Source organism: Macaca thibetana, chromosome 7 (genome assembly GCF_024542745.1).
Source record: "Macaca thibetana thibetana isolate TM-01 chromosome 7, ASM2454274v1, whole genome shotgun sequence".
NCBI classification, from domain to species: domain Eukaryota; kingdom Metazoa; phylum Chordata; class Mammalia; order Primates; family Cercopithecidae; genus Macaca; species Macaca thibetana.
Genome location: NC_065584.1, coordinates 115,541,302 through 115,559,970, shown reverse-complemented (window position 1 = coordinate 115,559,970; position 18,669 = coordinate 115,541,302). Strand labels below are relative to the sequence as shown.

Below are 18,669 nucleotides of genomic sequence, written 5' to 3'. Positions count from 1 at the left end.
GTTTCAGGCTGCCTCACTCCCTTAACATCGACATTGACAGGGGGAAAAGCCTACACTTCCCCCGTGAGCTCAAAACGTTGACAGTATCTCTGGGTGGCAATGGGAGAATGGGTTTGGTTTTGGTTTTCTCCCAGGATTCTACTTTCCAGAGAGATTTTAACATTTTTTTTTCTGAGTTCTCCACCTCATATTCTAATTCTCCATGGTTCTGGGACCAGACTGCGCTTCAGTCAGTGTTCTCTGAAGTGAGATTTGCTCATCTTCTGTGGAACAGATCTTGGGAAACTGAACTTGATGACTTGCATCTTCCTCATATTATCTCAATCTGGGGTACTTTGAGTGCCACAGGATAAATGTGGGACATCTTCCTGAAGCATCAGTTTCCCTTGATTCTCTTGAGATCAGGAGAAAAATCATTAGTGTACTTAAGGATGACAGTCACATAGGTTTCTAAGAGTATACCAGACTTCTCTCTGAAATGAGGCTTGGGTTGTCCTCTTTCTGATGAATTCCCAGATTTAACAGAAAGGCTGTCTTCTGCCATAAGGACACATTGATATAAAAGTTTGAGAGGTACTGGTGCACTTCTTCACACTAACAGACGTGTGAGGATGTATGACTCTAAACCACATGGCATACAGCTCCTGCCTACTTAATGTTTAGTTTTCTACCTCTGCCTCTGGTTTTCATCCCTGGCAGCTGCTGATTCTTGGCAAAACCTCAGAGCTTGGAGTCAGAAGACTGAGTTTCAAAGTTCCAGTTTTACCTTTTTCTTATTTTTTTCTAGCCATGATATCAATCCCTCTCAGTCACTAAATGATTGTGACAACACCTTGTATAGTTGTTGGCGTCATTAAATCAGATAGTGTATGAGAGTATTTTGTAAAAACTGTAAAGGAGGATGTGGTTGTAGGGGCTGATAGTTCTCATGAGTATTACTGTTCTTCTTTCCCACAGTTAAAAGAATATTGGCAGAGAAACAGCCCTAGTGTTCCCGCAAGAGTGAAAAGGAACAGGAAAACAAATGGCAGTGTTCCTGAGACAGCCACTTCTGGTGGTTGCCACTCACCTGGGGATGTGAGTCTTGGCTGACCAGGCTTCTGGGGACAGGGGGCCCAAGGGGCAGTAGAGGGTAATTGTTAAGATTGTGGATGGACTGCTGGGTACTGGTTCAGAATTCTGGATTTGGCCGGGCATGGTTGCCCTCACCTGTAATCCCAGCACTTTGGGAGGCCAAGGCAAGTGGATCATGAGGTCAGGAGATTGAGACCATCCTGGTTAACACGGTGAAACCCCGTCTGTACTAAAAATACAAAAAAGTTAGCCGAGCCTGGTGGCAGGTGCCTATAGTCCCAGCTACTCAGGAGGCTGAGGCAAGAGAATGGCGTGAACCTGGGAGGCGGAGCTTGCAGTAGCCGAGACCGCACCACTGCACTGCAGTCTGGTGACAGAGCAAGGCTCCATCTCAAAAAACAAACAAAAAAAAAGAATTATGGATTTGAATCCTGCCTCTCCATCTGCTAGGGATATGATTTAGGGCAAGTTCCTTGAGCTCTTTGGGCCTCCCTTTTCACATCTGTGTAATTGAGGTGGTATCGTTTGACTTCCATTTTTTAAGTTTAAATGAGATTTGTTACTGTTGTTTTTATGTTAATCCCCAGTACATGGTCTGCTGTAAACACTCAGGACACCCAGGATATGGTCATTGTTTGATTTTTCTCATCCCCAGTCTTAAGGGGAAGCCAGGACAATGAGAACAGCCACTTGCCATCAGGAGTCATTGAAAGGGCCCCACGGTGGGATGGTGGGGAGATAAGAACCATGAGAGAAGTTGGCACAAAGGAGTTATGGGGCAAAGGGTCCAAGATAGGCAGAAAAGAAAATTGTAACAGTTGATGGGGAAGAAAGGAAGTCAGAGGGCTTAGACACTGAGGGGGAGAGAACATCTCCATGTGCACTCTCATCTCTTGTAGTCAGCAACAGGTATTGGCGGAGAGGGCCCTACGTCATCTGCACCCCTCAAGGATCTGGAGGTAAGAGGCTCTGGGCGGAGGTACAGTGACCCTGCAGGCCAATCCTCCAACCTCCTCCCACAGCGGGGACTGGGTGCCCCTCTGCCAGCTGAGACAGCCCACACACACCCCAGCCCTAATGATTGTTCTCTCTACCTCTCCCCCGACTCCTCCTCCACCTCCTCCTCTCTGCATGTGCCTCAGAGCCCGTGCCAAGAACTAGCAGCTGCCCTGGACTCGAGGTCTGTCAAAATCAGTCAACTGAAGAACACCGTCAAATCCTTGGTAAGAGTCCAGTGGGGTCCCCTGATTCCACGCTGCCAATCCTGGGCTCCAGTTTCCCCTTGGGGCCCTGAAGAAAGGGGCTGGCGGACCTGGTGCCAAGGGCAAATAGGGATCTGGGGTGCCCAGACCTCACCTGGAGGGACCCCAGAGCACGCACCATGGCTCTTCTTTTGCTGCCCTCTTTGCCGACTGTCTCCTCTCCACACACCTCTGCTTGAGTCCTTGCTACACACGCCCTGGGGCTGTGGCCTCTCGGGGAAGTGCGAGCCTGACTGGTTGTCAGGGGCGCCGTATTTCTGCCGTGACTCAGTCCCTAATTTGCTCTTCGATTCTGGACAAGCCACCTCTCCTTTTGGGCTCATGTTTCCAGAGGAGGTAGTGAGTATCAAAGGTGTCTGTTAGCTCTGACAGTCCGAGATTTAAAGCCCCCCAGAACAGAAACCCCAGGGCGAAGGGCTCCTGACTGTCCTTTTCTTGCCTATATCTGCTGTGAAGAGCCGTACCTGGCCCATACGTGCTCAGTGAATGTTTATTGAATGAACGCACTTTTCTAAATGACAAGTCAGTGGAAGAGGGGGCCTTTCTCAAACTCCATCTCTAGAGGTTTATGTTCCTGTCCTCTGAAGAGATTTCAGATTCAGACTTTGAGATCTGTGACTGTGGGCGGAAACCAACAAAGACCCAAATCCTCTGTCCTTGGGCGCTTGAGGAGAGTTTACCAGTTCGTGTTCCCATTGGGTCTGAGAACTCTGCCTTTAAAATCCATTCCTGGCCCCGCCTACCGCTTCCTGGCCTGGGGAATAGAGTTGAGGGGCCACCCTCCCTCACCTTAATTTGACTCTTCCCACAGAAACAACAGAAGAAACAAGTGGAACATCAGCTGGAAGAAGTAACGTGATTTGTTTCCTCGCGACATGACTGCTGGGTTTGGGGGGCACTCAGATGTAGAGGCCCCAGTCTCATCTCACTCACTCCCAGCCTGGGGAAGAAGGCTCACCCCTCAGATTCCACCCCATCCCCACAGGGTCCCTGATAACCTGGTCTCATGGGTGGGCCTGTCCTGGGGCAGTGGTGGCTTTCTGGGGGCATGTCTCTTGCTGTGCCATCTCTGCCTCCCCCTGGTAAGAGCTCTGTCTTCCTCTTCCTATAGGAAAAGAAGGCAAACAGTGAGAAACAGAAAGCCGAAAGGGAGCTAGAGGTGAGTGGAGGGTATGAAGTTTTCTCCTGTCCTCCGGGGAATGTTTCTTTCCTTCTCTTCCAGCACTTGCTTGGCTTTTCTCCCAAAGGTTCAAATCCAGACACTGAACATGCAGAAAGGGAAACTAAGTACGGACCTGTATCGCACGAAACGCTCGCTCAGATGCTTTGAAGGTGGGAATCTGGGCACCCTGTCATCCTTCAGCCTGGCACTTTGACAGGTCTTTAGGGGAGTCCTTTGGGCCCCATCCGAACTCTCTCATTACAGAGGAGTCCAAGGATCTGGCCGACCGCCTGCAATGTTCATCGCAGCGTAAAGGAGAGTTAGAGCAGGTTCTCTCTGCTGTCACCGCCACACAGAAGAAGAAGGAGGACAGAGTGAGTCTGACCACCCGCCCTGTGCCCTGGGAGCCCGGCTTCACAGATGGAGGAGTGAGCCTAAGGGTCCCTTCTTCAGGATGGAGTGGCCTGCCCAGGAGGCAGCATGGCTATTTCTTGCTGTTTTTGTGTCTGGTTGTTAGAGGCAGCCTGGGGCTGAGTCAGCTGCTGTGGGTGAGTTGGGGGGCGCGGTGGGGAGGGAGCACTGGACACAGAGCTTGGAGGCCAAGTGCCTGCCCTGCCCTTACCTGGCTGGGGTCTTGGCCAAGTCCTAGGTGGGGTGTTGGGTACTTGTTCTGTGAAGGTACAGAAGAGTACCTTTAGTATGTTACCATTTCTGTAGAGAGAGGAAACCTGTGTGTGTGTGTGTGTGTGTACATACTATGATAATATACATAAAACATGTCTGCAAGGGTTCATAAAAAAAACTCAGGAGAGAGCCACAGGGCGGCTGGGAGATACTTCCCTTCTGTACCTTCTGAGTTTTGGACTATGCGAACGTATCATCCTTTCAAAAAGTGAACGAAAGATTATTTTTCCCCTTCCTATCTGTACCCCCAACCCCAGCAAGAAAAATGGGCTTAGAGTATCAGATAGACCTGGGTGTTCAAATCCCAGCTCTGCCTAAGTGGTGTTAGGCAAGCATTTAACCTCAAATACTCCATGTTTTTTCATCGACACAATAGAGGTCATGATAGTAACTGTCTCCTATGGTGGTTGCGAGGAGTAAATGGGATTGCTAGCATGGTGCCTGGTGAAGCACTCCATAAAGTTTCAGACAGTGCTAGTAATAACAGTAATAACAAGAGCAATATTATCTGATCTCTCTGGGCCTCTGTTAGCCAGCTGTAAATTCCATCTCATTCCCTGTCCCTTCCAACTTTACTGAGTTCTTTTAAAAACCAGACCATGGGCTTGGAAGTGCGTTGATCTTTACTGACTGAGTTGTATACTGAGTCTAGCCATAGCTCTTTTAAGGGGCACTGTGTGGAATGGCCCGGGCTCCCCAGATTGAAACTTCTCACTCTTCACCATCCAGTCCTCGAGCCGCAGTAAAGCACGTATGGAGTGGAAGTTAGAGCAGTCCTTACGGGAGCAGGCACTGCTGAAAGCACAGCTGACACAGGTGGGGTTTTGCAGAGGGAGGGATATGGAAGGAAGATGACCACAGGTGGCCAGGAGCAGGTGAGGACCAGTGACAGCCCTTCGTAACTTCTGTGCCCATTCTTGCAGTTGAAGGAGTCGCTAAAACAAGCCCATCTAAAGAGAGATGAATATGCTCAACATCTAAAAGGAGAGAGGGCCCAGTGGCAGCAAAGGATGAGGAAAATGTCACAGGAGGTGAGGTCTGACCCTTCAGCTCCCCCATCTTAGATGGGTCACTGGATCTTTCTAAGCATCTGTAACATGGGAACAGTACAGCAAGAGGTGGTCATGGGTCTGGGCTTTGTGGAGGTGGGGGCAGAGAGGGAGATGGCAGCCACCAGTCACCAGCCCCTCTCTCCAGGGCCCTTTCCCCCTGTGCTTTGGGCAGGTTTGCACCTTGAAGAAGGAGAAGAAGGATGATATGCGTCGGGTGGAGAAGCTGGAGAGGAGCTTGTCCAAACTCAAGAACCGGATGGGTAAGATGGGGCTGGTGTGACCTGGGAGAAGGCCTGGCATCAGAGGGCTGTGGGGGGCTTAGAATGCCCCAGGGAGGTGGGTGGATGGAAGAGCTTTGAGGCAGAAGGAAAGAGGTCTGTGCCAGGAGACGGCAAGTCTTGTCATCTGTGTGAGCCTCAGTGTCCCCATCAGCACAGAGGGCCCATTGTCAGCCACCCACAGTGCTCTGTATCTGAAAGTGGTTGGAAGATTGGCTACCATCTGGGTGCGAGGAATCATTAGCAGTGAGGCCAAGTTTGGGGAGGCTGAGAGGAGCTCTGCACCAAGAGGAGGGGTTTTTGTTTGTTTATTTGTTTTGTTTTGTTTTGTTTGAGAATCCAGAGGCCCTTATTGTCTGCTTCCTTTCTCAGCTAAACCCCAGCCCCCGGAGCCCCCAGCAGTGCCCCCTGAGGAGGAGCTGCAGCACCTGAGGAAGGAACTAGAGAGGGTGTCAGCAGAGCTCCAGGCCCACGTGGAAAACCATCAACACGTAAGTCTCCTGAACCAGCCACAAAAGGAGAGGCTTCAGGAGCAGGAGGAGAGGCTTCAGCAGCTGGCCGAGCCACAGAGCGGCGTCGAGGAGCTGGTGTGTTGCCCCACCTGGGGAGCCTGTCCTCCTCCCTAGCCCTCCAGGCCTTTGTTTCCCCACCTGTAAAATGGGACAGTGTAGCCTTCACGTGAAATGTTACTTTTAAAGGCACCTGTGAACCAGAGCCCTGCTCTGGTAGCTGTGGGAGAGAGGGGATGATTTTTCTAACCTGCCTCCACCCTTCCCGGTGCCATGGGAGGCAGACACCAAGTTCTGGGGTCTCCAACTGCAGTGGGTGGCTGCTGATTGCTTCTCTCTGTCCAGAACAATGAGAACAAGAGCGCACTGCAGTTGGAGCAGCAAGTGGAGGAGCTACAGGAGAAGCTGGACGAGGTGAAGGAGACGGTAACCTCTGCCCCATCCAAGAAGGGCAGGGAGGCAGGCACCAAACTCTGGGGAGGGGAGGTGCCAGGCCAGAGGCAGCTCCAGCCTGGGGGCAGGTGACCCCAGCACACTCCAGGGCAGTCCTGTGATTGTTTGTTGCTTCCTATCCTCTGACTTTTAGAGGTGGGTAGCCCTGGGCTCCTCCCAGGTCTGGACATCATCATCCCAGCTAGAGGCATAGAGCCCCCCAATCACAGGGGAAGACACAGTGGGATAAGAGGCTCCTTATGCCAGGGGCAGTGGCTCATGCCTATAATCCCAGTACGTTGGGAGGCTGAGGCAGGAGAATCACTTGATGTCGGGAGTTTGCGATCAGCCTGGCCAACATGGTAAAACCTCATCTCCACTAATATTATATATATATATATATATATAAAAGCCGGGCATGGTGGCGCATGCCTGTAATCCCACCTACTCAGGAGTCTGAGGCATGAGAATCGCTTGAGCCCAGGAGGTAGAGGTTGCAGTGAGCTGAGATTGCACCACTGCACTCCAGCCTGGGCTACAGTGACACTCTGTTTCAAAACAAAGCAAAAAGCCTCCTTAGATTAAAACTGGCTTCCAGCCTCAGTTCCACTGGTCACCGTTCAAGTACTTTGCATCTCTAAGTCTCTGTTTTGTTGTTGTTGTTGAGACAGAGTCTCGCTCTGTCGCCCAGGCTGGAGTGCAGTGACACGATCTCCGCTCACTGCAAGCTCCACCTCACTGGTTCACGCCATTCTCCTGCCTCAGCCTCCCAAGTAGCTGGAACTACAGGCGCCCACCACCATACCCGGCTAACTTTTTGTATGTTTTAGTAGAGACAGGGTTTCACTGTGTTAGCCAGGATGGTCTCGATCTCCTGACCTCGTGATCTACCCGCCTCGGCCTCCCAAAGTGCTGGGATTACAGGTGTGAGCCACCACACCTGGCTCTCTCTATTTCTTTAACTTCAAAAGGAAGTTAGCATTGTCCTTACAGAGGTGCTGAGGATTAAATGAGATAATACATGGAAAGCATTAGGCCTGTACCACACTTAGCAGATGGTGGCTGGCTCTCACTGCTTTTCCACCAGTCTGTGGCCTACAGTTTAAATGGTGAGAAGAGGGTATGAGATTTGAGGCTGGGGAAGGAGGCATGGGGTTCTAGGAAAGGGAGACAGTCACTTAGGCCTGGAGCAAGGGGCCTGGGGCCTGGGCAGGTGACAGAGCCCCATAGTGCCCTCACTACCCTATTAATGGGCCCAGAATCTGGAAGCCAGCCGCCACGTGCCGTCATGCCCCGGGTCTTCCTGCAGGTGGAGCTGAAGAGCCAAGACGCTCAGAGTCTGCAGCAGCAGCCAGACCATTACCTGGGTCACCTGCAGCAGTCCGTGGCCACCTATCAGCAGCAGGTGGCCGCCTATCAGCAGCTGACCTCTGAGAAGGAGGCGCTGCACAGGCAGTTACTGCAGCAGACCCAGCTAATGAACCAGCTGCAGCAGCAGGAAGCTTGGGGCAAAGCGGTGGCCGAGATGGCCCGCTGAAAGTTACAGGAGACCCAGGGGAGGGAGCGGCTGAGGACGGGGCCATGAGGGGGACGACCTGGCAAACTCAGTGCCTTGTCACTCTTTCCTGGCCCCTTAGGAGCACCTGGAGGCTGCCAGCCAGCAGAAGCAGCAGCTAAGGACCAACTGAGCCTCATGGCTCTCCCTGGGGAAGGTACGGGAGGCCACTCAGAGGAAGAGGACAGAGCCCCAGGGGGAAGGGGGGACTGTTAGCAGCACAGGATTGAGGAGTTGGAAGAGACCTTTAGAACAGCTGGTCATTATGCCGACCGGGTGCCTGCACTAAGTTCGGCACCAATATGGCGACCTCCTGGGAGCGGGGGGGCCACCAAGTTGCCTAAGGATGGCTGAACTGGCCCAGGTCAGAAACGGAGCAGGTCAGAACTCCTGCACTGACCAGTAGTGGGACTGGGCCTGGGCGGTATAGCAAGATCTTGGTTCTTAAAAGAAAAAATAAAGAACAGTAGCTCATTCTTCTCTGGGGAGGGGCTGGCTCAGGGTTACCCAGTGAGGGTGGAGGCAGAGGTGGGCCCACAGTACCTCCATTGTTGGGTTGTCTGAGGAGCCCTCTGGCCACTCCCCACAGGAGATGGAGGACAACATCTGGACAGTGAGGAGGAGGAGGGACCTCGGCCCATGCCGAGCGTCCCAGAAGACCTGGAGAGCTGGGAGGCCATGGTGAGCCTGACTCCCCCAGCACCCATTTTGCCACCTTCCTCTGTGGTCCCAGCCCCAGGGACTGGGGGCGAGTCTGTGATCCGGGAGCCCCAGCGGGGCCTGCGGGAAGTCATGGAGAAGCTGGAGGTGAGTGAGTGCTGGCATGGGCCAAGAAGGGCAGGGGTGGGGCAGCTCACTGCCGAGATGTGACCCCATTATTTTGGCTCCAGAGCGGCCTTATGGACCTGAGGGAGCGTGTGGAGAAACTAGAAGTTCAATTCATCCACTACTGGAGGGAGAGATGCCATCAGTGAGTGGGAGGTCAGGGCACGGCAGGGGGAGCTGCAGGGCCCTCAGAGGGGCCCCAGCGTCTGAGCCCTGTCCTCCTGCAGGAAAATTCGTCACCTTATAAATGAGCCAGTGGGCAGTGCCAAAGATGTGGCACTGAGAGGACATCATCAGGCTGGCCCAGCACAGGGAGGAGATGAAGGTAGCGTGTGCAACATCTCTGCGGGGGTGGGGTGGGCGTGAGGGTGGGCGCCGGCAGCGGTGTGATGGCTGAGCACCCCTCCCTCCAGGTGAAGCTGCTGGAGCTTCAGGAGATGGTGTTACGGCTTGTGCTGACCACATCAACGAGCACAGCAAACTCCTGACTTCTTCCCAGAACCCAGCTGATGAGCCCGGTCCAGGAGCCCCACCCCCCCAGGAACTTGGGGCTGCCCACAAGCATGGCGGTGAGTAGAGCCCTCAGGCGGGGCGGGCAGGCAGGAGCAGGGGGTGCTGGCGCTGCACTCAGATCCCCGCCTCCCTCTCTCCAAAGATATTTGTGAGCTGAGCCTCAGCGTCAGCGCCGAGACTGGGCAAGGAGAAGCCAGGGAGGGGTCTCCCCACGACAACCCCACTGCTCAGCCCATCGCGCAGGAGCACCAGGAGCACCAGGAGCACCAGGAGCACCCAGGCTTGGGCAGCAACCGCTGCCTGCCGTTCTTTTGCTGGGCTTGGCTGCGGAGAAGAAGGAGATAAACATCACCGTCATCAAAGAGCTGGTCAAGACATTTTAAAACAAGAAACAAAGCTATGGGGTGAATCTCCTACACAATTCATTTCCTTCCTTTGAATGTTAGAGCCACGCTTGATTATTTTTGTTTCCAATTTATAGTTTAAGTTTATTTGTAAAAAGTTGTAAGAGAGTGGGTCTCTGTGGCCTTCACTGAGGTTCACTCTGGCATCCTTTAGCATTTTTCTGTTTTAATTTCATAATTGTAGGTCATTAGCATGTATATCGAGTTTGCCGTTATGTGGTGGGAGTTCAAACACACAAAGACCCACTGTTTGCACAAAACTATTCTCGCTGGTTTGGAATAGGCTGCCATGCTTTTTTAATGTTATTACAGCATGTATGTTCATTACAGAATTCAGATAAAATTTGCTTATGTTCTGCTATTATGTTTGATTTAATCTTAATCACAGTGAGCCTTTCATTAGCTCAATATGCGGTTTGCCCTCAAGTGTGCACTGTTGATTACTTTGTAATATATGCCAGCGTGAGTACTGACATTAGAGTTGTTTAAAGGCCGAGAACTGGAAACAGCCTTTCCCCCATTTTCTGTGTACTGGTGATGGGAGTAATAACGTTTTGGGGAAGCTTTTTAAATCTCACAGAAGAGGACAGTGGCCTGCTCCGGCAGGAATGTGCGGGATACAGTGTGTTTCCTTTGTTCCGGTGCCAAGAATGAGTGCTGTACTATGGCAGTTCCCTTAGGATTCATGTGTGCTCTGGGCTCATGAAGATATTGCATCAGGAACTGCAGCAGTTGTACTCTTTATCCATCACCTAAAAAGGGACTATTTCTGAGGAATGAAAGGCTCCCATCGTTGACTGTGGATGTGGAAAACCTTTCCTAGCTTAGAGCATTGGTATCTGTAATACATTTGAAAATCAGAGTTCATGTTACCTGTTTTAATCACATGACTACATGTCCCAGTTCACAAAAGGGCACTGGTTAGCATTCTTCTTAATGTATTTAGTAAAAAGCATAAGAAATCCTTTAAGAGTTTAAATGTCCCTGGAACAGGCATAGAGGCTCTAGTCCAGAATGAATTAGAGTGAAGGAAAGCCATGTGACACCTGGCATTCCTCTCTGTTCATGGAGCTTCTTTGAGGCTTGAAGATTGATTTTACCATCTAGACCTCTCTGGCTAATACCTATTCTTCAACCACCTTAGTTACTCTGACATAGGAATTTACTTATTTCCTTGAAAACGCTTAAAAAAATAATAACAAACGTTATTATAAACTAATATATGAGAGTACTTAGTTGAAACAAAAAGGAGTTTTAGGAGACAGTATTATACTATCTTTGAAAATCAAGGAGAGTTTATGCAACTTAAAATGTTTACAAACTGCAGTGCAATCTACTGTTTGTGAATGTCAATGTATTATCAGGAAACGTGTCTATACAATCACAGAGTAGTATATTTCCTCACAAACTTCTTTACGAAGAGTGAAATATGTTTTTATACCTCTCGGTTTCAGTTAGGGGCATATTTTGTGCAATATTTATGTGATTGTGCCTATGCATGAGGAATGAATGAATTTCAGTCACACATTGTCTAAATCATAACTTGATGATGCTTGGGAAAGAATCAACAGTTAAAACTTCATGAGGTTCTAATGTCTGTGTCCAAAACACATCACAGTATTAGGACGTAGGGAGATACGTACGTGTGCTCCCTGGGGTGGGGATTTCTAGTTACTAGACCATCTCCATTTTTAGCATTTGGCATCCTCATGATACTTTTATAAATATGATGTTAACAGAAGAGCAACAATATGATTTTACCGATGGAATAACAGATTTCCTGCATTCACTGAAAGACTAAATATTGGGTCCTTGTGACTTCAACTGACTCTTCCAAATTGTATGAATGTATCAATGTATCAGATAAACCCAGTTTCAGAATGATAAAGAAAAAATATTAGACCAAATAATGCAGCTAATTAACAGTGGTACGATTTTTAGCCTGTGTTTTAAAATGGACTTAAAGTCCTGTTCTGCCTTTTATTTTCTGAACTTGCCACTTTGCATTCTTTGAGTTCAAAGACAGTTGCTAGCATCTGTACCTAATCTGACAATAATGTGTTCCTCAGCTGCCTATGGATTAAATCACATACTGGCATATTTAAGCTGAATGTCAGTCTGGAAAATAAATTTACTATATTAATTGAAATACCACTCTTTGTTTAGGTATTTGTCATATATTTAAGAAAAAATTACAAAGAATGGAAATCGTATGACAATAACGTAAGTCTTTCTTCAAAGTGCATGCAGACTTTTGCGATACCTCATTCAGCCAAGTATTTGTGCTCTTCCTCATTCAGTATAACGCAACTTTCAACTTGCTTAGAAGGCAACGTTGGAAGGTTAGAGTTCACCAGAAACATGGAATTTTACAATGTGAGTTCAACTGAATAAATTTGAATTTCTGTAGGAAGAATCAAACACCTAAAGACCGCAATATATAATAATTGTTTTTAAAGTATTTATTAAATCTGATAGATTTTCCAGAAATGAAAAAAAATCAGCTCTAAAACCAAAGCAGATTTTTAGAAAATTGAAAATGTTAATCAGCCCTATCCATAATGAAATTTCTCTAAAACTTTATCTTAAAGAGTCATTTTAAAATAATATAACTATTAAAAAATGTAACTGCTAGCTTAATGTTCTGAAATAAGTTTAAACATTTAAAAATATGAATACTGTTGCTAATATAAAGATGGTGGGAAGGAAAAGTAGAGAAAGAAATGCCAATTCCAGTCCAAAGTTTTATTTGCCAAGCTTTCTTAGAATGAATTTTACCGATTTATGAATTCTTGTAAACAGAATGTATAAGGAAATACTGAAAGACTTTTGCCTAAAGTGGCATCATGGACTGCTGGTGTGATGCTACTGTAATGTAATAAATTCTTAAATTGTTGCAAAGTGCTGTTTTTTGCCTTAAAATTTTATTTTGCGTGTCTCGAAAACTATAATATTAAAGGTATTGAAAGTGTGCAAATGTTGGGCATGCCTGGCATGAGATAATCTGTTTCATTTTTACAAAATTGTAATATATGCAAGTGTAATATATGCAACAAAATAAGTTATGGGATTAAAAAAGTTATGGGGTGAAAAACTTATGGCAAAAAAACTTGTGACAAAAAAGTAGAAAAAAGTTTTATGAAAAGTTACCAAAAATAGTTATGAAAAATAAATTATGGGATAAAAAAGTCATGAGATAAAAATAAAAATTAAAAACCGGCCCCTGTCAGCAAAGCCTGGAGAAATGGGGCTGGAGTCTCCACCGCCACCATGTCCCTGCCACTCCTTCCCAGTCACCCCTTTACAATTAGGGTAGCAAGACAAGACCTCTGTCTAATGGGGAAAGACAAACAGACCCTTTGCCACCTTGACCAGGGCTGAGTCTTTAAATTTCCAGATGACGATGATTGTTATTTAAGAGCCAGAGGCTGGTGGAGTTGGTTTGTTTGGAGGAGGCCTGATGGCCTTTCTCTCACCATAGCAACTTTTCCCTCAGCAGGGCTCCCAGCTTCTTATTCAGAGAGGTAGCTGAGGCAGGACAGTGGGGCTAACTGTGGACCAGGTGAGGGTACGGCCTGCTGGGGTGGCCCCCTTCCCGGTGTACATACTGTGTCTGTGTAACGTTTTGTATATTCCAGAGGGTAGGGCTATCCCTGTATCGGACCTAGCGGTGGTTGGAGCTGGCACATGGGGAGGAGGTTCTAATGATTATTTGTGGCTGGAAACTTATTTATTGCTAGCATAGGACAGAGGAAGGAGGCGGGGATGGGGTCGTGGCTCCGTAGTGATGTGACTCCTGTTTATTTTGCTTTTTATTTTGGAATAAATGGATTTAGCCATACTCCTTGGCCTGGTGTGTTCCCGTTTCCCTCACTGGGTCCTGGAGTTTGTGCCACCGAACGAGGAGCCCCAGAGTGTCTTGAGCATGTCCAGCTAGGCTGTTGGGGACCTTCCAGGCTTGTTACCTGTATGCTGCCTGATGGCGCCTGGGGAATTCCACGGGGACTGCCATGGCGCCTACGGGGCGCAGTCCGGCCCTGACAGCCAACAGGCTCAGAAGCCTGATCTAGCGGTGGCCGGGAAGACAGGTACCAGCACCTAAGGGCACTGACTTCCACCCAGCCCAGGCGTCTTCCATTCCGTCCCCTTGCCTCCCTCTCCTGTCTGCACCTGGTGGCCTCTTCTGTCTGTCCCTCCAGAGTGCCGGCTGCCCCGCAGGCTCCCTCCAGGCTGCGTTCATGGCCCTGCCCCCTGGTGGCCAGAGCCGGCTTCACAGGATAAGAGCCAGGGAAGCTCCAGGGGCTTTCCAGGAAAAGTGTCCCTTGGAAAGGGTATGGCCTTTTCACCGCTCCCGACAGCACCCTAGAAATGGCTTGGCCTTTCCCCTCCCCTGAGCTCCACAGAGAACACAGCCAGCAGAGGACACATTTCCCCGCCATCCAGAAATGGGTTTGATTCTCAGCCGAGGGACAGCAGGACTGGTAGAGACTGTCAGGCCACACCGCTGCCTGCACAGCACTCCCATGCTTGGTGGGGGCGGGAGGGATGGCGGGGGCTGTCCGCAGGCCGGGCAGGACAGGGAGGCTCACTGGAGGTGCTGCACTTTGGAGGGGCAATGTCAGGGGACAGCTTTCTCTTGTTGGGACACAGGACTCCAGAAGGACAGCACGGTGACTGATTCCCAGTGCTAGAGGCGAGGCGGCCAGCCACATGTAGGAGAGTGTGTGTGTGTGTGTGTGTGTATGTATGTATGTGTATATATGTATGTGTGTATATGTATGTGTATATATGTATGTGTGTATATGTATGTATGTGTATATATGTATGTGTGTATATGTATGTGTATATATGTATGTGTGTATATGTATGTGTATATATGTATGTGTATATATGTATGTGTGTATATATGTATGTGTGTATATGTATGTGTATATGTATGTGTATATATGTATGTGTGTATATGTATGTGTATATGTATGTGTGTATATGTATGTGTGTATATGTATGTGTGTATATGTATGTGTATATATGTATGTGTATATATGTACATACATGTATTTATAGATATTTATAGAACAGGGCAGGGGCATACCACAGAGGGGGGCACACGTTTTCAGCCACAGTCACACCTGGAGGTGTCAGCTCACCACTACAGCAGACCAAGTCACAGATGAAGGGGGCTGGCTTTGGGGCCGGGGGAGCCACTGTCAAATCACAGAACAGCCACCCAGGCAGGCCTGGAAAGGGAGGTCTCCGAGAAGAGGACGGATCTGTTTAGAGGTCAAAGCGGGGCCAGGATGGACTTGCTGGACCCGATCGGCTGGCAGTTGGAGAGAAAGCAGAGAGAAAACAGGAGAGAGAAAAGTGAGCAGAGAGCTGGTGAGGCAAGTGCAGAGCACAGGTGTGCCACCGCAGCTGTGGGAGGGCCGGGGAGGGGAGGGCGCAGGTGAGGGTGTGGCAAGGTTCCTGGAAAATCGGGGCTGGAAGGGAAAGGGGAGGAAGATGGAGTGAGGAGCAGGAGCTTCACAGGTAGTGCCTGGGGGCTGTGGCCACCCTCCCCACCCCACACACGCTGGCCTCGTCCACGGCACCCAGGCAGTGCACCCACTGTTCAGACCAATGCCCACCCCCTCGGGCTTCCCTCTTCTCTGGTCACTCGGTCTTCCAACCCCTGGTCTGGGGTCACCTCTTGCCTTGGGGAGCCCAACGTAACAGCCACCAGGCCTGATAGAGAAGGAACACTGCTTGAACCAGGATGATGAAGCTAAAAGGGATGGATGTCTGGAGTGATCACCGGAGAACCCTCTGGGTGGTCAGAATGCCCAGGATCCTCTGAAGGGACCCTGGGGGAGGCAGGGAGGGCAGGCAGCCGGATGCCACTGGCTATAGACTTGTAAGTCTAAGAGGGAAGCCTCAGCTTGTTGGGGGTTGCAGGTCGCATAGGTGAGGCTGGGCCCTTCCTGCTGGGAAAAGTAGAAGAGGGGGAGTCCATGGCAGGGGAGGTGGGTGGGCTCAGCCAGGCACACCAGGCACTGTGGTCCCCCTTGTCTGAATAGCAGAGGCGATCTAAAGGAGCAACAGGCCAAGGTGCATGAGCCTGCTGGCCTGAGATAGTGCTTCAGCGGGGACCAGGGACCTTGCCTTCAGTCACACGCTGGCAGCTATGATGGGACCTGGGAGGGAGGGAAGGGGCTGTGTGTCCCCGCCTGGCCTGTGAGGTGTGTTGTGGGTTGACTGTGTGTTTGGGACTCTCGAGGTTTTATCCTGGATCACCACTGGGTTGCCGACAGATAGAGGAGGTGGGACCCTGACTCTCACCCTGCTCTGCAGTGGATTTGGCTCTCAGCACTCCCAGGCTGGGAGCTGGATACTCTGCCCTGGCAGCATGACTCGTACTGCAAAACAGGTACAGTGTGCCCAGGATGACATTCCTAGGCCTCTGGCTGTCTCAGAGTACAGCCCCACACACAGCCCCCTCCCAGCTCTCAGCCCTTACACCATAAACTGTGAGCTCTCTGATGGTTCCAGAGAGCACCCACGTCTGCCAGCTTGGGCATGGAGCCCGTTCCAAGAGCCCCAGGTTCAGCCATGGCAGCTGGGGGGTTTTGGGGCCGTGGGGGCCAGCCATGGTACCTGGGTCCGGCAAAGATGCTCTGCACCTGCAGCCAGGAGTTGTCCACGGGCCCCTGTGGAAGTGCTGACGGTGGTTGTGTTGATGTCGTGGATGATGCTGAGTGCCTCCTTCAGCAGGTGGTGCATACGCAGCATCTCATCGCGCCGCTGTGTCTGCTCTGCCGACTCCTCCATCAGCGTGTTCTGGTCCCCACGCGAGTACAGGTTGGGCAGCAGCTCTGAGAAGATGAACTCCTTGGTCTGAGAGTGGGCAAAGAGGGAAGGAGGTTGGGACCTGATGCCTGCGCTGCCCTGGCCTCCTGCCGGGCCCTTCTGGGACTGTGTGCTGGATTTGGAGCCCTGAGTATGGCTTCTACACAGCTTCTACACCGCTTAGACTCAAAGATCTGCTTCCCCACCGCCCTTTTCTCACTCAGATAGGGACACTGAGGTCCAGAGGAAAAGTCACCTGTCCAAGGTCACAGGTCTGGGAGGGGACCCAGGACCTATCATGCCACCAGCACACCTGTCTACTTAGTTTTTTAAATAAATGTTTTTTGGAGATAGGATCTCGCTCTGTCGCTAGGCTGGAGTACAGTGGGCAAGATCACCGCTCACTGCAGCCTCAGCCTCTTGGGCTCAAAGTGATCCTCCAATGTCAGCCTGTCGAGTAGCTAGGACTATAGGCACGTGCCACCACCAAGCCCAGCTATTTTTAAAATTTTTGTGTAGAGACCAGGTCTCACTACATTACCCAGGCTGGTCTCAAACTCCTGAGCTCAAGCTATCCTCTCTCCTGGGCCTCCCAAAGTGCTGGGATTACAGTCATGGGCCACTGCACTCAGTCCCACCTTATATTTCCATGAGATAGCTCAGGTCTGGACAATGCCTCCCTCCTTGGACCTGGTCCCATAGGGCTGGTCGGCATCTCCCCCAGGCCATCATGGCCACCTGCATCCCCAGTGCTACAGGAGCCCCCACCCCCATGAGGCGGTGCATGCACGTTGTTGATCATGACGTGCATGATGGTCTTGGGCATGACACCAACCATGAGTTCCCACACGGTCTTGCTGACAATGGCCATGTAGGAGTCCTCCAGGTACTGGGTGGTTTCCATTTGCAGCTCCAGCTGTGGGTCCATGGAGTGCATGAAGCTGTCGGAGCCATTCTCCTCAGCCTCGCTGTCCTGTCAAGGAGAACACAAAGGCATCAGGGTGGCCAGGTCATGCAGCCAGGCTCCAGGAATCCCCAGGATCTCAGCCCCTCCAAGGGTACCTGGAACATTGAGGCTTAGAGAGAGGCAACTGGCCTGAACACACACCCAGCTACCTACACACTCTAGATGGTTTCAGGTCTCTGCCTCTCAGGACCCCAGACTCCCCTGATTCACTCTCCTCTTAGTTCTGACTCTAGTACTCAGAATTTGCCTCAAGTTACCAATCCAGAAATTGGAAAAGAACAGCTCCAGGTCCCTTGCTTGAAGACCTGGCCAGAGCTTGTGCCAGGCTGCAGACATCTGGCAGGAGGCAAGAAAAGGGCATACTCACTTTCCCCTTGTCTTGGGAGGCCCATGCACCAACATTGCCACCGCCGCTGCCACCAGGGAACACGGCAAAGTAGACACACACAGAGAGGAAAACGGGAAGGGTCGAGTGAACTTGAGACACTGCACCCTGACTTTAACGTGTTGTTGAATTCAATTAGCTAATATTTTGTTGAGGATTTTTGCATCAATATTCATCAGTGATGTTGGCCTGTAGTTTTCTTTTTTGGTTTGCATCTTTGGTTTTGGTATCACGGTAATGCTAGCCTTGCAGAATGAGTTTGGAAGTATTCCCTCCTTCTCTATTTTTGGAATCATTTGGGTAAGGTTGGTATTAGTTCTTCTTTAAATGTTTGCTATAATTCAGCAGTGAATCATCAGGTCCCAGGGTTTTCTTTGCTGGGAGACTTTTTATTACCACTTCAATCCCATTATTTGTTATTGGCCTGTTCAGGTTTTGGATCTTATCATGGTTCAATCTTGGTAGGCTGGATGTGTCTGGAAATTTATCCAGTTTTAGTAGGTTTTCCTATTTCTTTGCGTATAGTTGCTGACCACTAGTGATCCTTTGAGGGCTTATTTTTGTTTGTTTGAGATGGAGTCTTGCTCTGTCACCCAGGCTGGAGTGCAGTGGGGCAATCTCAGCTCACTGCAAGCTCTGCCTCCCGGGTTCATGCCATTCTCCTGCCTCAGCCTCCCGAGTAGCTGGGACTACAGGCGCCCACCACCATGCCTGGCTAATTTTTTGTATTTTTAGTAGAGAT

The 18,669-nt window shown here is 50.1% G+C and overlaps 1 protein-coding gene and 1 pseudogene across 1 annotated transcript; one reads left to right on the top strand and one right to left on the bottom strand.

Moving 5' to 3' along the window:
• The first annotated feature begins 816 nt into the window (after positions 1 to 816).
• LOC126959270 (golgin subfamily A member 8M-like) lies at positions 817 to 10,046 on the top strand (annotated as a pseudogene).
• Positions 10,047 to 15,110: 5,064 nt separating this feature from the next.
• Positions 15,111 to 18,170, bottom strand: LOC126960120 (putative GED domain-containing protein DNM1P34). The gene is made up of 4 exons (XM_050800128.1): positions 17,910 to 18,170; positions 17,411 to 17,548; positions 16,384 to 16,623; positions 15,111 to 15,474 (listed from the first exon to the last, which is right to left on the bottom strand). The coding sequence occupies exons 2-4, from the start codon at positions 17,510 to 17,512 to the stop codon at positions 15,433 to 15,435; spliced, it is 384 nt and encodes a 127-aa protein (XP_050656085.1). The 5' UTR covers positions 17,513 to 17,548; positions 17,910 to 18,170; the 3' UTR covers positions 15,111 to 15,432.
• Positions 18,171 to 18,669: the final 499 nt, after the last annotated feature.

Excerpts from the sequence above, each read along its gene's own strand:
- LOC126960120 (XM_050800128.1), bottom strand. The coding sequence starts at position 17,512 with ATGCACTCCATGGACCCACAGCTGGAGCTGCAAATGGAAACCACCCAG. Across the intron at positions 16,624-17,410 it reads AGACCGTGTGGGAACTCATG|ACCAAGGAGTTCATCTTCTC; the intron begins GTTGGTGTCATG and ends GCCCACTCTCAG. Across the intron at positions 15,475-16,383 it reads AGCATCTTTGCCGGACCCAG|GCCTGGTGGCTGTTACGTTG; the intron begins GTACCATGGCTG and ends CTTCTCTATCAG.